The 25,981-nt window shown below is 32.8% G+C and overlaps 3 protein-coding genes and 2 long non-coding RNA genes across 5 annotated transcripts; 1 reads left to right on the forward strand and 4 right to left on the reverse strand.

Moving 5' to 3' along the window:
* Nucleotides 1–301: 301 nt before the first annotated feature.
* Nucleotides 302–7,070, reverse strand: LOC124446824 (muscleblind-like protein 3). Its single transcript, XM_046997705.1, has 9 exons — nucleotides 6,448–7,070; nucleotides 5,972–6,118; nucleotides 5,600–5,746; nucleotides 4,067–4,294; nucleotides 3,776–3,823; nucleotides 3,479–3,629; nucleotides 2,996–3,069; nucleotides 1,496–1,604; nucleotides 302–611 (listed from the first exon to the last, which is right to left on the reverse strand). Exons 1-9 carry the CDS (start codon nucleotides 6,646–6,648, stop codon nucleotides 445–447), a joined length of 1,272 nt encoding a protein of 423 aa, XP_046853661.1. The 5' UTR covers nucleotides 6,649–7,070; the 3' UTR covers nucleotides 302–444.
* Nucleotides 7,071–7,605: 535 nt separating this feature from the next.
* On the reverse strand, nucleotides 7,606–9,707 carry LOC124447563. The gene is made up of 2 exons (XR_006948752.1): nucleotides 9,663–9,707; nucleotides 7,606–8,076 (listed from the first exon to the last, which is right to left on the reverse strand). It is a non-coding gene; the product is annotated as an uncharacterized LOC124447563 (long non-coding RNA).
* Nucleotides 9,708–12,529: 2,822 nt separating this feature from the next.
* LOC124447566 lies at nucleotides 12,530–14,574 on the reverse strand. The gene is made up of 2 exons (XR_006948756.1): nucleotides 14,513–14,574; nucleotides 12,530–12,861 (listed from the first exon to the last, which is right to left on the reverse strand). It is a non-coding gene; the product is annotated as an uncharacterized LOC124447566 (long non-coding RNA).
* Nucleotides 14,575–15,427: 853 nt separating this feature from the next.
* On the reverse strand, nucleotides 15,428–22,610 carry LOC124447558 (DNA repair protein XRCC1-like). Its single transcript, XM_046998530.1, is given in 22 exon segments — nucleotides 15,428–15,642; nucleotides 15,873–15,948; nucleotides 16,438–16,579; nucleotides 17,423–17,517; nucleotides 17,598–17,697; nucleotides 17,839–17,902; nucleotides 18,587–18,722; nucleotides 19,027–19,047; nucleotides 19,049–19,103; nucleotides 19,217–19,257; nucleotides 19,466–19,587; nucleotides 19,934–19,980; nucleotides 20,055–20,100; nucleotides 20,181–20,243; nucleotides 20,447–20,650; nucleotides 20,776–20,850; nucleotides 20,948–21,027; nucleotides 21,200–21,278; nucleotides 21,635–21,696; nucleotides 21,980–22,016; nucleotides 22,123–22,215; nucleotides 22,496–22,610. Coding segments are annotated over 22 exon segments (1,800 nt in total). The 5' UTR covers nucleotides 22,547–22,610; the 3' UTR covers nucleotides 15,428–15,531.
* On the forward strand, nucleotides 22,585–25,257 carry LOC124447559 (3'-5' ssDNA/RNA exonuclease TatD-like). Its single transcript, XM_046998531.1, is given in 7 exon segments — nucleotides 22,585–22,926; nucleotides 23,272–23,677; nucleotides 23,854–24,049; nucleotides 24,212–24,325; nucleotides 24,454–24,557; nucleotides 24,559–24,650; nucleotides 24,750–25,257. Coding segments are annotated over 7 exon segments (1,272 nt in total). The 5' UTR covers nucleotides 22,585–22,871; the 3' UTR covers nucleotides 25,055–25,257.
* The last annotated feature ends 724 nt before the right edge of the window (nucleotides 25,258–25,981 follow it).

The following is a 25,981-nucleotide window of genomic DNA, read 5'->3' on the forward strand; positions in this document are numbered from 1 at the left end:
ACACATACTGCACACAAGAGCCTACGACTTTAGTACATTTATACCTTAAGGCAGCGAGCGCTGCCTGTTTGACAGTATGAGTCCATAAACTCACTTGCTTCTCAAAGGACAAAAGATTTATTGGTTAATATTTTACGAAAATAATCAATTTGAACTATTGTTTGACTCGATGCTTAAAGCTAATGTGAATAGATACAATAACGATGCCAATAACTTTTGCAATCCTTTTACGTACAGCTCGTTGTTCTGCTAGACTTGTTCCGCTGAGCCTAGTCGAGAATCAAAACACACACATTCGTTATAAATTATCATAAATGATACATTTCATCTTTTTGAAAGACAGAATACATTGAGAAACGAGGAATTAAATACATGCTTATAATCATCCTATACAATTCTTTGAAATATATGCTGCTATCATGCATACTCCAACTACATTATTTGTTATACTAAAGGTAACTTAAATTTCAAAGTACTTTTAACATCAATGTCTTTATTTGCATTCCCATCACTGTTAGGTATATGATAGTATTTGCAAATATTCCGATGACAAGATCCCTTCGTTGAATCAACGCATATCGTCACATGTCCATCAATCACCTCTACATTTCCTAAACAGACCAATCAAGAAAATATTTTGTCAGTAGTAATTAATCAATACAATATTCACTGCAAAGTGTTTGCAAAATCAATCACCAAACAGTAGGACATTGATTAAAGGTCATAAATAAATTTATCTCAGGCTGGTCCCGCACAATCAAGGGCTGGCTAAACTAGACACAGAGGTAGACACTAAAGTAGACTAAAACTAAAAGATAGACACAAAGATAAACAGAAAGACAACACAAAGGTAGAGAAAAGCGTAGACAAAACGGTAGACATAAAGGTGGGAAAACACAGTTATCATCTTGTTGCCAAACGTACACTATTTGAAAGCATCAAAGCTTATCCTTTTGTAAACTCTATGATACATTCCAAGGACAAGCAGATACAATGTAACAGCAATCTTAACCTTTGACAATAATTTTCCGGCACTGTAAGTTTTCAATTTTGGTCGAGCTAAAATTTTTGACAAGCAAAAAACGAGCAACCTTATCAATGAGAGCGGACGACGAAATGACATTTACGTAAAACAAAAAGGAGTTTGATCTTCGCACAACCAAAGTGCAGTAAACTAGTGCACATGATGAAAGCAAAGAGCAGTGATGTATGTTTTAGAGTTTGACAAAATCTAGGCCACCCTATCACATCTAATATTTATACAAATTATTTATAGTATACATAAAATAAATTTACCACAATGTTACCTAACATTGTTTGTTGCAGTAACTGACATGTTTGAAACAGTCAAAATGAGGCACACAAACGACACGTGTTATTTATCAACGAAAGATTTATAATTTTCATAACTTGGAAGAGCACTAAATGTCTAATAAAATGACCTGGTGCGAGGCATAAATTTATGCCAAACTCTAACACAGTGGAGAAAACTCACGGTCATCAAGATGAATAAATCTGCAAGAATCTCTTCTACAATTGCCAGCTTTGTAATCACGACAAATGGGACGCTGATTTTGTTTTTTGTTGTTATTTAAGGAGGCGAGCTGTTGAAATAAAATTATATGACCGCTTTACAAAAACTATTAAAAAAGTTGATTGTTTCACGTGATAAGTTCATGATCGAATCAATAAAGCGCTGTTGACATTAAACTGACCGTGGTGAATCAATCAACTGGACCGATTGCCAATAAACTACCATCATTAACATCATAAATTGATACAAAAAACGGACAAAACTTGATTAATTCAATAAACAGTTTACGATCAAAGTGAAGAAAATCAACGACTATTAGCGCAACAAACCCAAGGCACTTTGCCAGTTTTTGTTATCAACATGAAAAACAAATGATTTGTAGTTAATTGGCAGAAGAAGTGCGCGCTTGCAGGCATGCAGGTGTCCAGGTAACTCCGTAACCTGTGATCAACTCAGACCTGTTGCTCAGCGTCAACATAAGGCATATACTGACATCCATTCGCTGGATAAAACTGTTGATAGCCATACAAAACTCCTGTAGCAGGATCACACAAAACATAATTATATTCCTGTTATAAAAAGAAACATTAAAAAACTTGAAGTCAAACATATTTTCATAAATGAACGTGTCTAATACTGGTTTGTTTTTCAAGCATCGAGCGAATAAAACTGCCAAATTTCTACAATGAAAATTGTGATTTTAGTTAGGTCACAACTGCTCCGCAAACATTACACAAGTAAAGTATGCAAAAAACGTCTCATGTTTTCCAAAATTGACGTATAGTGACGAAAGTATATGATATAATGTACTAATTTCCATTGCCCATCACGATATAATTACTCCAAATTTTTGAATCTCCATATTTGAAATCAAACGGAAAATTGGCAAACATTGGAAATATTTTCACCAATGAAGGCACATAACGAATAAAAGACAGACTTTTTCATCAGCACAAAGATAACCAAATTTTTATTCATTACGTTCTAAACGGATTTCTAATACCGTGACACTCGTATTCTTACAAAAGTCACTTCAAAGCAAATTTAGCAACAGCGTTTTTGGGGGTAAACTCAATTTTCAAATATCAATTTGTATACAAAAAAATTCTGCTGAAAACATAGAAAGATCAACTATCGATTAAAAACCCAAGACAGAATTTATCACCTTTATGGTATGTATATCAACATTGCACATAATAAATGCAGTTGAAAGGGATGAAAAATGTATCGAAACGTGAGACTAGAAAATTTTGAAATATCAAGACATAGCAGGAAAAAGTTTGGCTATTTGATTTTTAAGCTTCAAGTTGTCAGAAGAACATAGAAAATTTAATCTCTTGATAAGCATCAGAAATTTTTTTCCCTCTGTTTGTTTTCGAAGAAAAAATTTTTCCACTCTTGGTGTTGATTGGTTAATCATAACCTATGAAATATGAATAAATGTTGACAAGTAAACTATACCGGAGTAATTTGAGGATGTACATAGGGAGTTGTATTCACTGTCGTTGTAGTTAACTGAGGAACTGTCAAAGGTACTAAAAAAAGAAAACAAAAACAGCCCATTGGATGAATTTGAATAAGAAAACAAAAAACAAGTTTGGTCAGTTAGAAGCACTGTTAAAACAAAAAAAAACATTTACTGACCAAACAATATTTTAATTTGTGGTGATAGCTACATAACTAGCAGTGGTTAAAAGAATAAAAGTTGTGGGATATCTCAAATGATTATTTTATTCATAATAGACCATGCATGTAGCCACAACGATAATTGCGTGGGGGGGGAGGGCTCATATTTATATACATGCATGAAATGTAGTATGAGTTTCTTTTGAAATCCATTTTTTTCTAAGGATTATAAAATGAATACATGAGTATACCCCTCCCAACAATTATCATTCTGGCTATACCTACAATAGATAATTTTGTACATTTGTAACAACTTACAGGTTGAGAAAAAGGCTGGAGCAAATTGCATTCCATTAAATGCAGCTTGAAATGTAGATGGTTGAAATATGGTAGCAAAATTAGTAGCAGGTAAAGCCAAAGGTGTGTTTATTAATGTGTAGTTGAATGCTTGTTGTTTCGCCTGATCCTCCTAAAATAATATATATTAAACAAGTAATCAGGAGGGTTCTGTTTTATACAAAGTTATCTTGTTATGGTTGGCGTAGATGATATGTTTTTGTAGGTAATCAACGTTTTTCAATGTCACGGGAACATATTTCATTAGTTGTTTTGTACCAAATCGTCTTTTGATTCCCCAGAACGTTTTCTTGAGTTAGATGATATCTATGAATGAATGAAGTTATACACTATAATCTTTTAGAAAATCCATAACAGATAATGGAAATTGCCAGCGCTGTCTAAAATATACATATACACTTCATTTCCCGTTTCAACAAGCGTACAGTTTTGAATCAGTGAACCATGCTGGACTCTCCAAATACTTCAAATCTCTAATCTACTTTTATTCCTTGTTTAAGCTAAAAAAATAACTTCAGTTCATAATCGAAAAGAATCTGATTAACTTACAACATTCAGTTGACTTTGACTGATCCTCACAGTTTTCAACTTTTGTTTTAAATGCTCAGGAGGATGAAAATATCGACATGTTTCTCTAGTACATCGGCCTTTAACAAAATCCATGCAAACCGTAATTCTTTTCTGGTTTCGATCACGAAGAAGTTCCATAGGTGGGTGTGCGGCAAAACATTGTGTCTCATGAACTGAGCAGGTTTCATTTAAGTAATCATGACAAATCTTAAAAAAAGGAGAAAAATATTACAGATAACCAAACAAACAAAATCGATGTTCTTAAAAAATATGCGGTGGTTTAACATGTACACATTGTTTTTATTGATAAAAAATAAAAGACTACACAGAGTTGTGCAAATTCTGGGAGTTTCACCTCCCGTGACGGCTAAAAAAACTCCCGCTTCTGTTGAAACAAGTTTCAGCTACAGTATGTAGAAGGTTTACAAGTTCAAAAATCAATGACATTCGTTAGAGGAGCACAGTGTTTCTCAGTAAATAAAGTTTCCAGAAGAGGAAAAACTTCGCTTAGACGTCATTCATGATGGAGGAAGACATAACAAAAAGATATTGCCAAAGTTTTAAGTGTAGACATTTGTCCTTATGGTGGTACTAATATTGACTGTTTTTCCAAATATCGAAAAATCAAGTTTTCAACTTTTACTTCAAATGAAGAAAAGAATTGTAATAAAAGGCTTCTCGTAATAAAGTAAATGGTTTGAACCCGGGAGTATCATTACATGTTTGTAAATGTAGATCGTCCAGGTTGGTAGAGTCCTGAGAAGGACTGTTTTTGTTGTTGCTGACTGACATTTCGACAACCTTAACAGTAGTCATCTTCAGAGTAGTCGTCTTTATTGTAAAAAATTGTCCCTCTCAGAGTCTCAGACTATCTATATGTCACTACAATATGGTGTCATGTTATCAGTTAGACATAAATGTTGTTTTTTTAGCGGAAATTTTTACTTTTTTAATGAACAATAACTTTGTGTGTTTGCTGCATTTTTGTGGGAGTTTGAAAATTTCTTTACATAGACATTTACCAGCAGAGTCTTATTTTGACCTCAACTCAGGCTACAGTACCATAAAATACATCAAAATCAGACTCGGCTCTAGCCATTATGCTCTGGTGTACAGAGCTAAGACTAAATTGATTTTGAAAAGAAAATTGACATCATTATTGACCGAGTCTTGAATTGCCATTAAGTGAGTAAAAAATAAGAACCTTACACTTACTACAAAGCTGCAAAACATTTGTTACAACTGCGCAAAATGTAATTTTTTATAAGATTGTTCATAAATACAGTTGTCAGAAAAAAAACAGCATTGGATCTCCATATTTATATTCACTAACATTTTATGACAGTGTTCTGGAAAAAAACACTGAAATAAAAAATGTAATTTTTTTAAAATAAATATTTTCTGTAGATAAGGTACTCCATATGAATACCAATCTTAAAACTCATGTAAAAATTGGCTGATGAGCAGTTCTAATTTTAAAAAGTACAAAGTACAATATTTTACATTACCTCAAGAAAGGGAAGAACTTTTCAGTTCTTCTCGTTGAATTGAAGTGGCAACAACAGGAGTATTATGAGGAGATGGCGTCAACACAGCACTTGATACAAATGTCAAAGGAAAAGCACTCACACCAGAATGTTGTATGGTATTCAATGGAAGCTAAAGAAAATTATGTTAGATTATGGTATTTCATGCAATATTTAGTTTAACTCATCAATTGGTCACCAGGTAAAAACAAGTCTTTGTTGAATAATGAAATCTTAATGAACTCTTAGCTAAATAATCATTAAATTCATTTTTACTGATTTCAGACTTTATGAAATAAAATTGTAAGCAGACTAGCTTCAACCAAACGATTTTTTAAAACCAAGTAGAAAGACTTACCACAGTTGGTGTTTGGATCATATTTTGTGAAGCCATTGCCTGAAGTTGTTGCTTGTGCTGTTTTAAAAGACGACCATTTGCTTCAAGTTGCAGTTTTATATGATGAGGTGGATGAAAATATTTACATGACTCTCTTTGGCAGCGACCCTAAAACCAAAATTTATTATATATATAAAGTTATTGATTATGTAAAATAAATACTCATTTAAATTGTTATAGCAATTGATATAAAATCTATATTAGCAACAATCTTCCTTTCTTAACAATATTTCTCAGTCAAAATGTTGTTTTAAGATATGGTATTGATGCGTGGATAAGTTCATTTTCATCTCGTATCTATTTTTTTATTCAAGTACAAGTATAAGAAAAATATACAAAACACCAACATTGTACAAAGCATAGACAGTTGAAATTTGCATGTTGTAAACAATAATATTTACCTATACCAAATTTATAAGGAATACATAAAAAATTACCTTCATTGAATCATAACATGCAGTTACTCTGCCTCCATTTTCAATTTGGACATTTTCATCAGGATGTGCATATCGGCATTCCATTTCTCCTCTGCTACATTTACCACGTTGAAACTCGCGGCAAATCTCAACTTGCAACCAACGAGGATCTTTGGTGTTGTGAATTTGACCGTTTTCGAGGAAATTGTCAATTGGAGCCATTCTTATCAATACTTGTTGTAAAAAAAAACAAGTTAACGCTTTGCACTCTCTCTACATTAAATTTTCACTCTTTACTAAAAATGGCGACTTGCTATGCAATGCTCCGTAGTTTCCCGTATCGTGTCGTATAATGCCGGTGACCATGTGCAGTTTTAAAATTGATCTCAAATTACCGCATATGCAAATTACATGTCGATAAAATTTTTAATAAACGCAAATAATCATTTCATTACATATTTCAGAACCATTAAAACATTAATTTCTAAAATGAAACATCCAATGTTTGGTCTTTGCAATCAGTTCCTCAGTTGAAACTTGGCCTACCTTAGTAACCTTACTCCAGTCTGAGTCACCAGTGAGTGTGTTTTAAAATTCTAACTTTAGAAACACTACGTCATCATGGTAAATATGCTGACTCACTTACACAAAGCATTTTGTATAATAATTATATTTATAAGTAGAATTGATGTAATTTGAATAGATAGCAAAGAAAATCTAGCAATAGAAAACCAAAAATGTCGAATGACATTCCTTAGAGTACTCTTCTCACATTTCTCCATCTGTATATACAAAGTTTGTAGAGTACACTTTGAATCTTCTTGCAAATCTCTTGTGGTGATTGCTTCCTCTTCACTTTCGAAATCAGATTTTACTTGTTACCTTTTGCAATGTAACTTTCTCATAACTCTCGTGATGAACGAGAGCCTCCTATACAATATGACTCTCTCATTATGACTGAAAGCATCCTTGGGCTTCATGGAAAAAGGGATTATCTACTTTTGTTATAATAGTTTCTAAAAAGATAACATTTAATAAGCCAAGCAATTTGTATCGTCTAAATTGAACCTCGCTTTGAACAAATATTTTATAAAATTTTGATTCCTTTTGCATAGTAAATATCTTTTTATCTTACAAAATTTTCATGATTCAATCTAGAAAACATCTTCTCTTCTCGAGTAATTTTGCAATTAAACAGCACACTTTTCGGATTCAAAGTAATTCTTTTGATTGCATAGAGACAGCCTTCCAATTTATTACGTACCTAAGCGTATTTAAAGCATTTCCAAATAACGTACAAAATTTCCTTCACATGACCAAACTACCTTCTATTTAAACAATGTTGTATGTAATAAAAATTTACCTTGACAACTGAAGCAAACCCTCCTTTTCGCAATCATCTGCAACACCTCAAACTCATTCCAAACTTGTAAATTTCTCGTAGCGTAGCCGAAAGGAATAGGCATCAAATCAGGATACTCATCTCCATCATCACAGCTATTTTGATTTCTCCCTCGATCTTTTCCATCGTCAAGCTTATCTGAAGTGATGTTATTGCTTAAACCGTGTGACATGGGATTTGGAGAGATAAAAGGATGTCCAAGAAGCTGCTGCGCTAAGCATTCGTTACCACTCTCCGGATATAGACATCTATACAAAGTATATGACATTAAAAGACAGTAGCTATAAATTCTTCGTCACTTGAATGCTTGTTTTTCTTTATGATCTTAATTTTTTCAAGTGGAAAGTTTGAGTAGAAGTTTTCAAGTATGGCTATCATTATATTCGCAAATACATTCTTTCAAATACATACTTTCTTTATGACCTTGCGATTCAATGAAAAGGAACTTAGAAGTCCAAAATGAGCTTTTCAAGTATATATTGACTTACAACGTCAATGTCTATGGTCTACGATCTATCTTACAATTGTTAAACTACTTCTATTTATACAAGATATTAGGTATGGATGTATTTGTTTCTTTACTAATTATGATTAATTAACAATCAACGGAAAGCTATTAGGAACTATAAATATATTGTGATTATTATATGTGCACATAAATATCTCTTAAAATAATCATTTAGTTACTCTTGACTTAATTATTTACTAATTACAGGAAGAATATGAGAGCATATCTTAACAGATCACATTTTCTTTTTCAGTTGTATAAAAAGTACAAAGTCAGCAGCAAATTACTCAACATACTTTAAAAAGTAAAACCGAATGTGATTTATCTCTAAAACCAAGAGATTTAAAAAGTGGGTGGGATTTCATTTCATTTTGAACAGAATTTATCTTTTAATGAATGAATGAAAAACACTCTATGGATAACACACTTGGATTTCTCAATCCAGTTAAATAGCACTGTCTTGTACACGATCGTTTCTCGATTTAATTCGAGAATAACAGTAGCAGTGGAGAGCAAAGTTTTATAGTCGAGAAGGAATTTGGAGAGTCTATCATCAAGTTTAAAATCAAGAAAAAAATCGAGAGTAGAGAATAAAGTTATAGAGTTGAGAAAAAAGTCAACAATCGATCGAGCAAAGTACAGTTGAACTTTAATATTTTTATTTATCTTAGCCATTGATTTTATGAATATAAACAAAGTATGACATAAATTTAGATTTTCATGCTTCATTGTAACGATACACAGGAATCTGAAATCAGCTAAAACTTTGCTGGACTGTCAGTATTTTATAATAACGGCAAAAAATTCCTGAAAGTAATCACGCAATGTTTATGATTAAATACTAATAACAAAATTTTTTAACGAATTTACGTATTAATAGTAAATTTGCATTTTCATAATTATTCTAATTAGTTTCCATTTCGATTTGTCTCACTTTCGTGATTTTTGACGAATAACTTCGCTTAAATCTAGTTTTGGTAGCGGATTCTGGATGTTTGTCTTGTAAATGTTTCATGTAATCCCCACTGTCTTGAAAAGTTTCGCCACAATCTTCACAGACAAAAAGCTTGGCCCGACGTTCTCGGAAACCATATTGATAGATCACGCCGTGAACACGTGTTTTATGAGCCTCCAATGAGCAGCGCTGTGTAAAAGCCTTATCGCATAAATTACACTTGAATGGTTTTATACCAGTGTGTGTTCGAACATGTCGTTTCAAATCAAAAGTGTCATTAAAACCTTTATCGCAATACGAGCATTGATAACGTTTGTGAAATGAATGAGTATTTAAGTGACGATTCAATAATCTTTGTAAAGAAAACGTACTTTTACAAACATGACATTCGTATTTCTTTTCTTTACCCTTTTCTATAACAAGATGTTGTTGTAAAATTTTTGGTGTTGCAGCAGGTTTTATCGAGGAGACGGTGTTCGTACTGACAGCAAGGGGCCGTGTGCACATATCTGTTTTTCCGTTGTGAATAAGATTGTGCGGAGTAATAAGATTGTTTACTGGAGGTATTTGCTCTTTTGGTAAAGTTTGTGATGGTAGCAAGGCATCATAGGGGATAAAAGGGGTATAGCAAAAACTTGGATGGACAAACGGAACTGGAATTGGTGCTGTCATGTGATCACTTCTGATTGGTCCTTGATTTGAAAAAACGTAGATTGGTCGAGCTGCAGCAGGAAAAACGTGTAGAGGTGGATGTGAATTGGAAATAATAGAAAGAGGTGTTTCAGTGACTTCATCGGGTTTAAGTGTTTTCATGTGAGCATTCGAGTTAGTGTTGATTCTATCTTCTTTTTCAGAAGTTGATACAGTCTCCGTTTTAATCTCGTTGGCATCTAAAATTATATTCATGCGGTTGATTAATGATTAAACTTGCAGAAAATATGTGGATATTTAAAACTTTTATCCGTTTCGACCATTCAACTTCTAATGAGCACAATGTATAAAAGACAAAATTGTGACTTGAGGATTTTTTATTTCCAAGACGCTTGACACATGAAATTCTTAGCGTTTGAAACAGTCATAATGTAAAAAAATTTGTTAAAATTATGAACAAGTTTTTACACAAGGACGTTGCTATTTTTTGCGTTTAACAAAATTACGCGTAGCGGCCTTGGAATATTTCTTTGCTGGTATCACTTTTGTATTACGAGATGTTCATTTGATTAGAACATTTCCATGAATAAATTTTTGTTGTGCCATGAACGATCAAATTAATTTTGTTGATATAATATGGGAATTTAGCTACTACATATATAAATTTTTTTATTAACGCGTACTATTGTCTGAATAATAAATGCGTTATAAAAATACATGTACAATCAATTCTAATTTTTCAATTCTTTAAACAGGTTTAAGTGAGTAATTTTACCGAAAATGAAACACATTTTGTTTGTTTTTATTATAATATGAAAACTAATACCTAAACAATGCGACGTGTCTGGGCAAAAACAGAATGTGAAAAGGCAAAAAAAATTCCATAAGCACTTTTGATAATTTTGATGGCAAAGAAGAAAACAAGATAAAATAAACCTGAGATTACATAATTTCAGTGAAAGAAAATGTGAAAAAGAAATATTTCAACGACAAACGAATGAATATCTCAGAGATTAAGCAAAATAACGTTCCTCGCTTCTTCACAAATAAATATCAATTGATCGACCCATCGATCAATTGACCCTTTTTCACAAATTGAGTGTTTGAATAAATGTAAGTAAAGTGTGCTGAATATCTTGCTTCGATTTGGCCCGTTATCAAGTTAATGACTGGCAAATGATAACTATTGTCTAATAGGAAGTATATAATTATGGCAAATGTGCTTTTCCCGGGTAAAGTTTCCTGTCCAGTCAAATACGGTTTCATTTATGCTCTAATCTTTGTCTTGTCATAAACAAAACATCGTGTATTGTTGGAGGTGACGAACTCTTTATACATAATTTTTTTGCCGTTTTATTAATTTATGACCTTTTCGCAGTAAGGTATCTCTGAGACTTGTGATGAGTCATGTAGTCCAAAGTACATAACTGGTAACACTAATCTTTTTATTTGTTCGTGTTTGTTCACGCAAAAAGAAACCTAGCTACATAATTTGAAAGGTTATTGTTGATGTGTATTCATTTTTGAAGCTAACTCATAAGCCATTCAATTTAGATAACTTGATAATTAGTCCAAAAACATTTTACGGAAAGTGAATAGAAGCCCTCAAACAATGTTCGATTCCAAACTCAACAAGAAATTTGATTTGCAGCTTTATCGGAAATTTGAATACTTTGGTTATTATATCATTTTTGAATTGAATGACATTGTACAGATGATTATAAGCTTTGATACATTCAAAAAGTTACGATAATTAACTTTAGGAACAATTCTAAAAAAGATGAGCTTTGAATTTTGTGTATTCCCAGTTATAACCATATCACTATTTAATAATGGACATCCATGATTTCGTGTATCCTGCTGTAAAGTGTAAACTCTACCCTAAAAAACTTCGCTTTAACAGCATCTTAATGTAACTAATAAAACATGAATCCTGTTATATAAAGACAATTTGCGCAAATGTTTTTGTGGAAACATAACTAAGTTCATCTCGTGACAAATCATATATTTTTTTCGCGTGACCATCGCGCCATTTAGCGGCGATGAATGCTTTACGTGCGGGGAAAGTTTACACAGTTGTTGCATGTGATAACAGTGATATTGCATTCATAAAGTCATGCAATCTATCAAATAATTTTATCAGAGATAAATAAGCTTCCTTAGTTGAATGCTCTTTTAAAATAGACGATTAACATATGTAAATGTGTAAATTTAACCGTTATGCAGCGGGTTTGTTAAGTGTTTTAGTGTCATCGTGATAACGGTAGTTAACAAGGACCATCCACCAAAATTTTTAATGTGAAAACAGTACAAACTTAACGTATAATTTAAAGAATAACTTTGTTACCTTCATCAGAGATTGTCTTCTTTCAACTGTTTAGACATCTTCTTTTGTTTCACCAGAAATGATTTGGGCATTTTGGACCAGAAGTGCAGTTACTTAATTTTGTGAGGATTTGTAATGAGTTCAATCGTGACAAAATACTTGCTTTTATATTCACCGTTATGTGTAGACAGCGCTGGAAATATTGTTTCACTCCGACGAACAAATGTGCGCGTCAAACCGTTCTAACCAACTAAACACTTGTACTGAGGCGAAACATAAGTAAACACAATTTATTTTGTATTTACATCCGTTGTAAATACATGCAGTTTTATGTTCATCCTTGAAGCAAAATTCTTTTGAAAATGAACTTCCTCACTCCCCTCCAGAGACTACAATGCTTTTCTGCGAGAGAAAAACTTCAGGTTGGAACACGACTTCAAGTTGTCACTTGTTTCCAATAGAATGTGAAATATGATATTTTCTAATTGTACTAAAGTCTTATTTCAAATAACGTTAAGGTCATGGCCTTGAAGCGTTTGAACCAACAATCTCTTTAAGCTCGTCAAAGCGTCAGGAGAGAAATGATCAGAAATCTAAAGTTTACAATAATCAGAAATGAAAAATGAAAATGTTCTTTATTTCATTCGTTGTTCAAGTGTTTATATTTGAGCATTTTCATATTCACTTTAATCTAATTTCCTGTTAGTTTGAATTGGGCGGCAAAGCACTTGTACATCACATGTTTTCACATTTGATTCCAAAGTAAACGATGCATGTTTATCTGATATTTATTTAAGGAACCATTAAACTTAGTCTTTTGTTTTATCAACTAATCTCTTACATTCTACAAAGAGAAATTATGAAATATCATGCTTTAATAGAGTTTCGAGAATATGTTCTTTCTTGTGCAGTTATTGACCTTCTCAAATTACGCTTAAGTCACTATATTCTAGATAAAAATTATTTATTGGCTTGCACATTCCCCCTTCAGAATTCGAGTAAGAAAAAACTTACAAGAATTACTCGCAAAAGTTATTTTGACAACGTAGCTAGTAATCAAGGTGGTAATCAACCAAAAATACGACATTTAAAAAAATATTGCATGTGAAGAAACTTGAAAGGGCATGCTTCTAACAATATTTGGTTAGCAAGGTCGTAATTAATCTCACGTGTGTTAACAAGCAAGCTGTCCTGACCGTAGAATTACTTCGCATGATGTAATTCCCCGGGGCTGAATACGTCAATACATAACGGCTGTTGCACCTTCTAGCTAACGGAACGGAAAATACATTATTTTTGAAAATTTGATAGAGAAAGACGTAAAACTTCACAACATATAAATAAGCATGCAATTAAATAAGGTAGGAATAAAATAATTTCCTTCCTTGCAAACAAAGATTAATGGCAAGTGGAATAAAAAACCGTTGTATCGAGTGTTTGTATTGTCGCACTATTGGAACTATTTTGACACGGCGGGGTCTTACACGATACCAACAGCATGAGACATGATAAAATTCTCTATATTATAGTACAGTATTTCAACTCCCATACCGGTAATTTGAGATTTAAAATAAAATGAGACCACGAGTGAGACACGTTGAAATGCTGTCGATAAAGTCGAAACTTCAATTTCACTTCACTTCAAATTCTTACTACCTCTTCATAAGTGCATACATGGTATTTACCGAGGTTACATAAATTTAGGAAACTTTGTGGTACTTTACCTGAAAATCGTGCCGGTTGAACGTTGAATTTGATTTTCACACGAAAGACGAAATAAAACATCTGACTTTATCAAACAATATTTTATAATACCATGCGATTACAATATCATATCTTATAAAGTCGCATATTGAACGTCATATTGAGCCTACATTAAAATGTGCGTAAAACATGTCAAAATGGAAAGATAGGATGACTAGGTAGGCTGCAGTAAACTCAAAGCATCACTGGCATTGTTATTATAGATACATGGAGCCGGTTGCACGAAGCATGGATAGCGTTATCCATTGGATATTTTCAAACGGTTAAACACTTCTTAAAAAGGAAAAATATAAGGTTTGAACTGAGCAAACACTGAAATAAAATATTGCGCCTAAGATTACAAAATTTCTTTGTCGTAACGAAAATATAAACACCTTTTTTACAACTTTAAAAAGTTTGCTATCCATTGGATAACGCTATCCAAGCTTCGTGCAACCGGTCCCAGATGTAAAAGCGTGTTGATAACTTAACACTTGATACCTGTTACACTGTTGCGCCGGGAGTTGATCAAGAGTACGATATGATAATTTTATAGCTGATCTCAATGTGTTGTGTAATTATGACGGGCATTATAGAAGGTACGTCAAATAATCCCCGTCAAGGTCATAATGTACTCAACAATCTAAAATTACAGTCAGGTTTGAACACGCACTCATATCTTAACTCAATCATTATTTCGTTATCGAATTGCAAATCACATAGCTATCATGTTTGGCAATGGTTAAAAAATCGAGGCGTTTGCCTTGATGGTCAGGTTAAGGTTATCATTTAGCAAACAGTAAACACTTTTTTAGGAACTATTCGTAGTGAACTCGTATATTTCTCAATAAACTGTTATATTTCTTATAGCAATTCACAAGAAGTCATCTATGTATTTGACACGATATAAAAACCTAACGAACATGACAAAGCCATAAATGTTCGATTGTTAGAACTTTTCATGTTTATCTAAAAGCAAAATTATCTCACAGTTTAAAGTGAACATACAGCTTTGTCAAAGAGCTATTAATCCAATTATCCTGCCTCCAAAGAAGGTAGTCATCAAGTTTGACAGCCAAAGGCAACATGGTCAACAGAATTACAAAAAATGTCGTTTTTCATGAATCGGAGTCTTAAATAGTTGCATATTCTTGTTTCAGTTGGGTTTGCAATATTGTTTCCTTTTAAAGTGTCTCGTGCCAGCAAACCGATTCTTTAAAGCACACAGATAAAATGTTATAACAGTAATAAATGCCTGTAGGGATATTGTATTATTCGTGGTATACCACCATTTGAAGAAAAAGAAATGGTAAAGTATCAACAGACATGATAATCATGAATAAAACGATGCTGCTGAAAAATCGTTGGATACAGTACCTCCTCCCTTTATGAAGCTTGCCTATACGCCTTGCAAAATGAAGTCAAAACATTATTCTTTATAATTCCTATGAGTATTTTTTAAAGTCTAACAACTCATAGTGGCTGCAAAATAAACATAGAATTGATAAAAATTCTCATCTCTATTGTGGAACAACAATATAAGGTTGGAAAGGAACAATTGTACGTTTCTCGTGACAAGAATAAATCCATTTTGGTCTCACAAATGTCAATGAACTATTTTCAATTAAAGCCTAGAAACAAGAAAAACGAGGGAAATCGTTAAAGTGATACAAACTACATCACCAAGGACAAGCTGAATTTGGTTTACAGATGAATAAAGAGAACTACAACAAATGAAAATTCATTTTCACAATTTTAGCTGTCAATCTACGTATTACAAGCAGATACATTCAGCAAATGTTCCAATATATGTACAATTGTATAATGATGTGTAATGTTGCTTCACATTATGACCTAATACCTCATTAAAGTTGCCATCCCATTCATCTTTCGTCACAACAAACTTGACATTATCACTCATATATTCTTCTAGTTCTCTTTAAACATAGAGATAAAAAAATCCAATCAGAAAACAAAATGCTGACAAAATCAACTCAATGTCATTCAAACGAAGAAATCCTAATTAGAATAAATACGCAGTGACGTTGTGTTCTCGTCTACAAGTGAAGCTCGAGCAATTATATTGTCAAAAATTTAAGAGTCGCAGCCATCTATGTTTAAAAACAATCTGAATGATCCTCAAAAGTGAAAAAATCGTTTGACCAATCAAAAATCGCAGACAAATATTTTAGCCAAAAAATCTAATTTTAAACGTCGAGTTTTCCAAAATTATCATAATAACACTTGATCTTTTCCCCGTCTAGCCTGACGATAAAAGTTGAATAATAACCCATCGCTATGGATAGCATCAATGTTGGTAAGTGTAGACGATTTTGATAAACCAATTGCGAGAATAATTTATTGATGCAAACACTGCATTAAATAAACAAAAAACCAAGAATCATTTTAATAAAGCTGATTCTTACCCATTGTATGCTGTAATATAACGATACAACAATCTTCTTTCTTTTGCCTCAAAATCTCCATACAAGAAAAAAGTCATGTTTGTAAAGAAACTTGGCAGGTTAAGATAATCCACTGTTGGGCTTGGGAAAGACATTTTCTCGTCTGAAAAAAATAATTACAAGTTATATCCAATACAAATAAAAGAATATGCGAATCAACAAAATCATTTACTTGTAGCTTGTAAGCAAGTTATAATCCGTTGAAAACAATATATTTCAAACCAATTTAATACTGTACATCATGCATACATGAAAAGGAGCCCCCCTCCAATTATTAAACTTCCTACGTACATGGTTGAGCCCCCTCGATTATCAATCTTCCTACATTCATGGTTGAGCCCCTCATTTATCAATCTTCCTACGTCCATGGTTGAGCCCCCTAATTATCGATCTTGCTACGATCTTGCTACGTTCATGGTTAAGCCCCCAATTATCGATCTTGCTACGTTCATGGTTAAGCCCCCAATTATCAATCTTGCTACGTTCATGGTTGAGCCCCCCCCCCAATTATCAATCTTGCTACGATCATGGTTGAGTCCCTCCCAATTATCAATCTTGCTACGATCATGGCTGTGTTGACTTTGACAAGTAATCAGTGACGTAGCCAGCTCAATCATTTTTTTTTTTTGGGGGTGGGGCAGTATTCACATATTCATACTCTGCCGAATCGTATTCATATGAAATCGATCGTTTTCTGTGAATTATAACATGGATATATGAATATTTCACCCCAATTCTCGATGGTGACCAAGGCAGGGGAAGAGAGGGAAGTCAGAATAAACCAAACATTTCTTTTTACAACAGTTTTGTAAAAAGATAAATAACTAAGTAACATAGTAAAACTCGATAGTAGACACTAGGTGAGAGAGAGGAGGAGGCCTTTCATGTATGAAAATAAATCAAACAAGATACATGCATGTTTTCATAAAGATACCAGTTGTTTTACATTCAATCGTCGGTTTTTTTTCATCATCTTCATCATCAGATTCACACTCCGTGGAACAATTATACAAATCATCATCATCATCATCATTCGGTAAACTGCAACAAGATTATTAAATTTCATTAACACACGTAATACCATGCAATATGATGGCAAAGACAACAAAATTTTTTATTACCTATTTTTCACAAATTCTTCATCCTCTATTATTTCAGTGTTTTGCATTGAATCTATTTCAATATTCTTAAGATTTTGACGTGGGTTAGGCTCGTTCGCTACTGAAATTAATGAATAGTTTGCTAGCATAAATATGATTGGTCACCAAGATATATCACGTGATTAGCGACAGTAAAACAATGGTTTTTATAACACGCTATAGTAAATTAAAAATACATTGAAAACATTGAAATACTCATCACCTGAAGACGTTTTTGTAGATGAAATGTTAGTAGTTTCAGACGAATCTCTACCATATGATGCTACCTAGAAGATTAGGAAATGTTGGCTTAGTTTGATGTATCCAAAATTATCATTACTTTCTCTCTAAATGTACACAACTATGTATAGTACTACGTAAATATAGCATTTCCACCAAGATCAAAATAGCTCGTTTGTCCATTTCCTTAATACATTAACAACCACTTGGACAATGCAACTAGTATAAACAACGAGTAGAATGTCCGAGAGAGTAATGAAATTTTCATACAGAATGATGAAAAGAATGATAAAAGCGAAGACTAAAGTCTAACAATGTGCGCGCACCATTTCAACTGTACTTTTTATAAAATAAATATGAGAAATATTCATTACATGAAAAGATTCGTTATACAGAGTGTATCAAAAATGAGAACACCTTAAGAAATTGACGTATTGTGATACTTTCAATGTTCATCACTAAATTCTAAGCCTGCGAGAGCATAAAGTATAATGTTAAATGCGTGGAAATAGTACACAAAAACCTTTCTGTTCCTGGGAATTCAGCATAACTTCTCACAGCAAAACATGCATAGAAATGCACCAGTAGAATTTGTATACAATGATCAGGTAATGAAATTTCACAGTAGTTTAATACCTCAAGGTCTTCTTTTTTTTCATACATCCTGTATAGCATTAATCAAACGACGATTTAAAATATCCTAAATAACAATTTTCGCTTGAGTTACCAACCTCTGCATTTGCTAAACTAATAACGTCATTGGCAGATTTTTCGTTATTTTTTTTAGAATTTTTTTCTCTTTTTGATTCAATGTCCTCCTCGTCTGTACTACTTCCATAATCATCGTCGTCTCCCTTCAAACGATATCTATTAGAAAAGTAGTAAAAAAACAGATGGAGCAACGGCTAGAATGCACTATGCTGCCTAAAAGTAACAGTAAAGTATGCAAACATCCTTTTACTAAACAGTTAATGTACAACAAAAACATTTGTGAAATTGGATGAACTCAAAACTCCTTGAAATTTTACTGCTTAAGCAATTTGCGTGTGATCGTATAATATAATTATAGGGAATTTTCACACTGAGTGACAAATGTATATGCTCTCGTAAATATTAAATTATAAATCAAAAAGTAATTTTTCGTACACATCAATATAGCCAAAAACACCACCTTCTTTCGGGAAGTCGTTGTCTTTACAAAACAATCATTTATCCATTTTTCTGACACAATTTTTCCTTTTCCCGATGCTGTATGAGGTCAGAAATAACATTAATGTAAAAACAAAAAAATGAAAACATTAATTTTCAAACAACAAGATCAGCTAACAAATAAATACACGATTCTTGTAATAACTATTTACCTTTAACTTGACAATATTTGGGTGTGTTTATGAATGCACATCTAAAATCCACAGACAAAATAATTTGATCGTTCCATTTAAAATTACCGAGTTAAGACAAATAAAAACGATTCGATCTTTGTTAAGATTTCATGTGATCCTTCTATTAACTATTCAAGCCGAACATGCGAGATGTGAAAAGATTATTTATTCTAAATCAATCCCAAATCATGAAAAGATTGTTTATTCTAAATCAATCCCAAATCTTACATAAGATGAGTACATGTTTGGCCCCAGTCTCCACAATATCGAGCACCCATAGATAAAGCTTTGTCTCGTAGACGTCCACGTTGAGGATTTTTAAAACCGCTGAGTACGAACACAACCTCCTTCTAAAGCAGGGGGAAAATCACCAATAAATCTCTGACAAATAAGTTGAAATAACCTCATCTACAACCAAACGTAGGTAAAATGAAAACCATAATAGGCAAAGAAATAAAACTTCTAGTTCAGGGGAGTCATACATGCTTTAAGAGAAAACGATGAAATGAAGACATACTAAAATTAACTAAATTATACTACGAGACACAAGAAGTAACTTGAACAAACTATGTACTACGAGATACCAGGAGTAAGTTTCAAGAACGACTACGAACCAGACTTTTGGAGTAACTTGAATAACTATCAGATACTCATGGTAACTTCAATAACAATAGTAAACATAGTCAAACTTCTTACCAATATTTTATCAACAGAGAATTTTTGCTTGTCATTTTTTACCGTCTCTATAATTTCAAACAAGAGTAAAACATACAAACAAATTAATAAATACATCGTCCACTTCTACAATGATGCCAACCTTTATGATTCTTCGATGACTCTCCACTTCTATCGGTATGTAGGAACTATATAGAACAAATAAAGAGTTCAAAAAGTGTAACCCAACACGTCAGGTCGATGTGTGACAAACTTTGCTCATTATTACCTTTGATGCTTTAGACTGAGGTTCAGGAGATGTTGAATTAGCTTTTCTCTTTAGATCAAATGACTATAATATGATACACGTTTATAATGGTTACATTGCAACCTTATAAAAATTGCTTTCGTATGCAATTTAACGTGTTAGTTGTATTATCATTTTACGAGTGATGGTTTTACTGATGGCAGAATCATTTGAAAATCAGGTTCATTCGTTTCAATGGACACATCGTAAACATGACAGTTTCGTTACAAGAATATTAGAACCCAGACCTTTTGTTGTGTCGATTTTAGTATTGGCAACGACGGTCTTGGAGTAGTCGTCTGTTTAGACGTGTCTTTTATTTCAGCAGCAGTCGTTATAACCGGTGTTGTAATTCCTTCAGTTTTATTCTTACGTTTCGCAAAAAGACTTCCCGATTTGATTGTTTCAGGTTGTTCATCTTTTAAAAGAAACGAGCCCAGTCTTATTTGCGTCTTAAAATGAGAGAAAGAAAACTATTTACTTATGTTGTTACTACATACATACGTGAGAAAATTCAACAAAACGTTTTTGAAAAGATTGTTGAAAAGTGTGTAATACATGGAGTATGATTGAGTACCTTTTCTTGTGTTGCATCTTTCTCAATATTTTCTGCAGTATGAAGGTTAACAAATGATAGACCATAACACCTGGTCTAAATTTTTTTACCGAAATAAAATACATAGGCGTCTAAATTTTTCTTCAAATTAAAATACAAAGTGTTATATCAGCATCGTTCAAGTTATTCCAACCTGATTGTAAGGTTGAGTGCATACTACTTTTATACGATCCCATTTTTGTTCAGCAATTGATTTGGATAACTTGTCTAAGCCTGCAATAAATACACATACATCATATAACAAAAGATATTTAAAATGAAAACTACTACATTTGACACAGAACTCAAGATTTACCATCCCCATGTATGATTACAACTAGTGATGAGAATAAGGTTTGAACAATGGTGTAAATGAAGCATTGGAAAATATATAAGAAAGTTGTACCAAACATTCGAACTCTAGTATCATTTGTCCCTGATTTGCTTTCTGCAGGACTCATGAAGGAAGATGCAACAAGCAATACCTGTAGATAAAAATACAAATTCCTTAGATTTATGCTAAAAGAAATGCATGTTTAATGTCACAAGGTAATTAAAATGTTAATGATCGTCAGTTAAGCATAGACAGGGAACTATTTGCAATGAAATCATTAATGATGCACCTCCTAATTAATCCCTGTTGATACACACAATGTCAATTAACTAACAACTTATCCATAGGCTGTACTTATGTGAATCACTATTAACTTTCCTAATTGTTTGATAAGAAAAGAATGATGATAATGTTTTGAATTTTGTTGAAAAATAACAGAAAACATATGAATTTGTAGACAACAATATTGCTATGTACAGTACGTAAAGTAAAAATGCTTTTGAATACCTGGTAATCATTTCCAGATGATCTACCAACAAGAACTTCAACAAATGCTGAACCGTTGTTTCCTAAAGCCACAATAAAATAAAAAGTTTAACAACAAAATATGAAAGCATGGGTAATGGAGAGACAACTGAATCTGATAACACATAATCAACTGCCAAATACCATGATTTAAATGCTTTTTTGAAAATATACGTAAGCATAAAGAAATTGTAAAAATTTGGCATGTCATTTTTAAATTCAAATTTTCAAGATAAGCAAAAGCCTGACAAAATTAAAACAAAAATTCACGGATTGGTCATTTGGGTATGTTTTCAGATTAAGTGTACGCAGAGTATGATAGCATACCAATATCCAATGAATTTATCTTGGATGCTTTGGCTAACTATAAAATCATTAACAGATATGTAAAGATATGAAACTATCATTATGAATATATAAATTAATGTTATGGTAAAATGAAAACCAACAGTTAAGGTATACATACATACCTCAATAACCACAGATGCCTGTTTTTCATTAGCATCCAAACATTGCCATTTGCGATAGGTATCAGGTTTTAATAAATTATCAGCAGGAAATGACTATGTAAATCAACCAAAAACCTTACTGTCTTATATCTAATAATTATTCTGATATTTAAATAAAGGCCGTGTCTTTTTATCTGAAATTAGTACTAAATATCTGACATTAGTGAGCCAACTCATTAACCAACCATGTATTTCCATTACTACCAAAACAATTCCCAGTTAGTTAGAGATGGTTAGATGGTGCCATAAGCTATAAACTACACCCACGTAGCAGATATCACTAAAGGTCAACTTAACTAAGCTCTTTCATATCATCAAGTAAAATATTACATACCGGATCCTCGCTAGAAAATGAGACGATGTGTTTAAAATTAATCAGTGGCATTATATAACGTTGATTTTATTTTCTGTTAGTTACAAGGTTTTACACGCTAACATGACGTAATAATTTCAATGAATTTATTCACTGTCCGAAAGAACTTACATGCTCAAGTGTACAGCAAAAGTTATCGGAAGAGGTCGGAAGAAGATCGGGTGAATACAGTGTTATTAGGTTTAGTTGGTAAATGCTAAAGGTGAAAAATTAGAAAGTCGAACGAAGGAAGAAGTAAAGCCATAGAAATTTTTTTGATTATAGTTAATTATCTGTGTTCAATATTCTTTTCATATGTGGATGTTTTCAATAAAGTGAAATCTTTTGATGAGATATAATGCTTGAAGTTTCTCAACAAGCAGCCTCAGTCGCCAATAAGAAAATTTACATTGGTATGTGTCTTAGTGTTTGTTGAATTATAAGGAATTAAACATCCAGTTTTACTTTAATCTTCTCTCTTGATTAATACAGATCGTGAATTATCGTCCCTTGTTTAAATGATATTTTGTATTAACATAAACATAGCATAACCTTTAAAGTTTAAAGTGGTTATCAACAAGATACCAATTACTGTATCAGTATATATGACCAGCATCTTAACCCTTACAAGATGGCAGGGGCCTGGGAAGAAGTTCTTTAATGGTTTGTCTTATACTGTGCACTAAAAAATTAGAAGTGCCAAATGGATAGAGTTTGTATAAATGTAATAATATCACACCTTCATTCTCTTGTCAAAGGAAATCTTCCCCATGATGTGACAAAAGAAGATATTACCCAACATTTTGCATTAGATGCAACACCATTTCTCAAATCAGCCATAAAAATAGAATTACCTTCTCGTAAGGGATTTGCTTTCCTTATTGTACCAGAAGCTTTTGGTGAACATGTCATTGGTTTTGATGGAACAGAACTGAACAATAACAAAATCAAAGTAGAGTTAGCAAAAGACAAGACTTCTTTTCAATCACAAGGCCAACGATTTAATGGTCGATTACACCATAGAAATCCAAATCAAAGAAGATCATTTAATTATACCTTTAATCATGACAATTATGACCAAAATGGACAGTTCCTTAAACCACTTGTTGTTCCACCAAATGATTTGTTACATGCCATTGATGTTGTCAATTTAACCAATCAAATGTGAGTGCTAACCTTTGCCTGCTAAGTAAGGATTTACTTTGACCAGTCACAACTGCACATGTAGTACTGCCATTGTATTCTAACTGTGTTTTTAATTCTCTTGTTATAAAATATTTTTCAACTAGGTATGAGTTTCAGCTAAGTCCCGGTTCTCATTCAGTCAATTTAACTTATAGGTTTGCCAATGATAGAGATTATGTAATTGCTCGAGCTCTAAGTGCTGGTATATATAAAATGGTTGTTACTGGTAACACACTTAAGAAAAGTCGAGTTGCTGTTACATTGAGTAAATCACGTCCAGGATTTCTTTATGCAGCTGTAGGCGTTCATCCACATTGGTCCCAAAAGGAATGGAATGATAATTCTTTCAAGGTTAAACTTTGTAACACTATTTCATGATTAATGCTGGAAGTATAATTTTTTGTTGCAATAAGTCTCTATTGAATTCAAATGGTACCATAAATGTCCAATTAAAAAACATGAATCATTTAAATCGTTTATGGTGAAGAGGTATCATATATGTTTTTTTGGTAGGAGTTGGAAGAACTTGTTGAGCTTCCTGAAGTTGTGGCTGTTGGTGAGGTTGGCCTTGATCTCAACAGAAATTACTCACCACCAGAAATTCAAGAAAGTGTATTTGAAAAGCAGGTAAGTTGAATTCACAGTAAGAGTCAGAGCGGACTAGTCATTTTACTTGCAAATCCCACAGAGTTGCTTGTTATTTTGCACAACTAATACATTTTTATAACTGCTGAATTTATGAAACAATGTTTTAGCTTTTAGTTGCATGCAAATGCAAGAAAACTCTGCTTGCCCATGAGAGAGAAGCCCACACTAGATTTATGGAAGTAATAAATCGTCATCGTAATCATTTGCATAGTTGTCATTCATTGCTTTACTGGTACCAAAGATGAGATCAAAACTTATGTTGATATGGGCTTCTATATTGGCATTACAGGTTTCATATGTAAAGGTGTGTATTGTGGCACTGTCTATACTGAATGTAAATGACATATGTTTAGTAGACGTCAAACTCATAAGAATACATGGAAAATTCTTGTCTTCTATTAAGAAACAAGAAGTCGACAAATTCGTGAAGCAATTAAGGATGAAACTCTTCCACTTGAGAAAATCATAATTCAAACAGATGCTCCCTACATGGTTCCAAATCTTCCTCTTTCACAATTGGATGAAACAAGTCGTATGTTATTGATGAGATGTCGTGAAGGTCGTAATGAACCATGCACACTTCCTGTCATAGTAAAGACGATTGCAAAATGCATGGGAAGAGACGCAAAGGAAGTTGCCCGTATAACGACTGAAAACGCTGCTAAAGTGTTTGGTTTGGCCGCCCAACTGCCCACACAGTCACAATAAACTTTTATTCTATATATGCAATATTTTGTTATCCATGAAGTCGAGTGTTAAAACAATTAGTGATCACGAAGTTCATTTGAAGTTGAAGCTTATAGCTAAAATGCTGATCTTTATTGTTGTGCTACATGTTCAATTAAACATAGATTAAGAATAATTAAAAAACGATGAATTACAAGTTAAAAATTAAATTGTCATCTTCTCTAGTTTGTGAATGGTTCCTATTCGCTGACAATTTTATCAAAATATTCACCTGCAATGAACTTTCGCTTGCTCATTCAAAGCTGGTCTTTTGTATTTGCATACATACAAAGCCTAGTATTTTGGATTAATATAAGTAGTTCTTTTTGGTCTGCTAGCTACATTTCATGTTCGTTGATCCAAACACGAGTGAGTTCTTTTTATCTGACGATGAAAGTTCCAATTTCTTGTCACCATGCTTCAATTTACCATCATATTTTGGGTTTTTACCAGTAGTGCTTGTTTCTCTGCAAGAGCTACATTCCAAGTCCTTTGATTCATATACAAGTACATTCTTTTGATCTGATGACGAAAGTTTTAAATTTTGTCACCATGCTTCACTTTACCATCGTATTTTAGGTTTTTACCAGTAGTGCTTGTTTCTCTGCTAAAACTACATTCCATGTCCTTTGATTCATACGTAAGTGACTTTTCTTTCTGATCTGATGACGAAAGTTTTAATTTTTGTCACCAAGCTTCACTTTACCGTCGTATTTTGGGTTTTTACCAGTAGTGCTTGTTTCTCTGCTAAAACTACATTCCATGTCCTTTGATTCATACGTAAGTGACTTTTCTTTCTGATCTGAGGACGAAAGTTGTAATTTCTTGTCATCGTATACTTAAATGTACTGTTATCGTTTTTATCATCTTCCACAGAGAATTCTGTTTCAAAACCATGTAGTCTAAGAG

The sequence above is a fragment of the Xenia sp. Carnegie-2017 genome, unplaced genomic scaffold (genome assembly GCF_021976095.1).
Source record: "Xenia sp. Carnegie-2017 unplaced genomic scaffold, XeniaSp_v1 HiC_scaffold_22, whole genome shotgun sequence".
NCBI lineage: Eukaryota > Metazoa > Cnidaria > Anthozoa > Malacalcyonacea > Xeniidae > Xenia > Xenia sp. Carnegie-2017.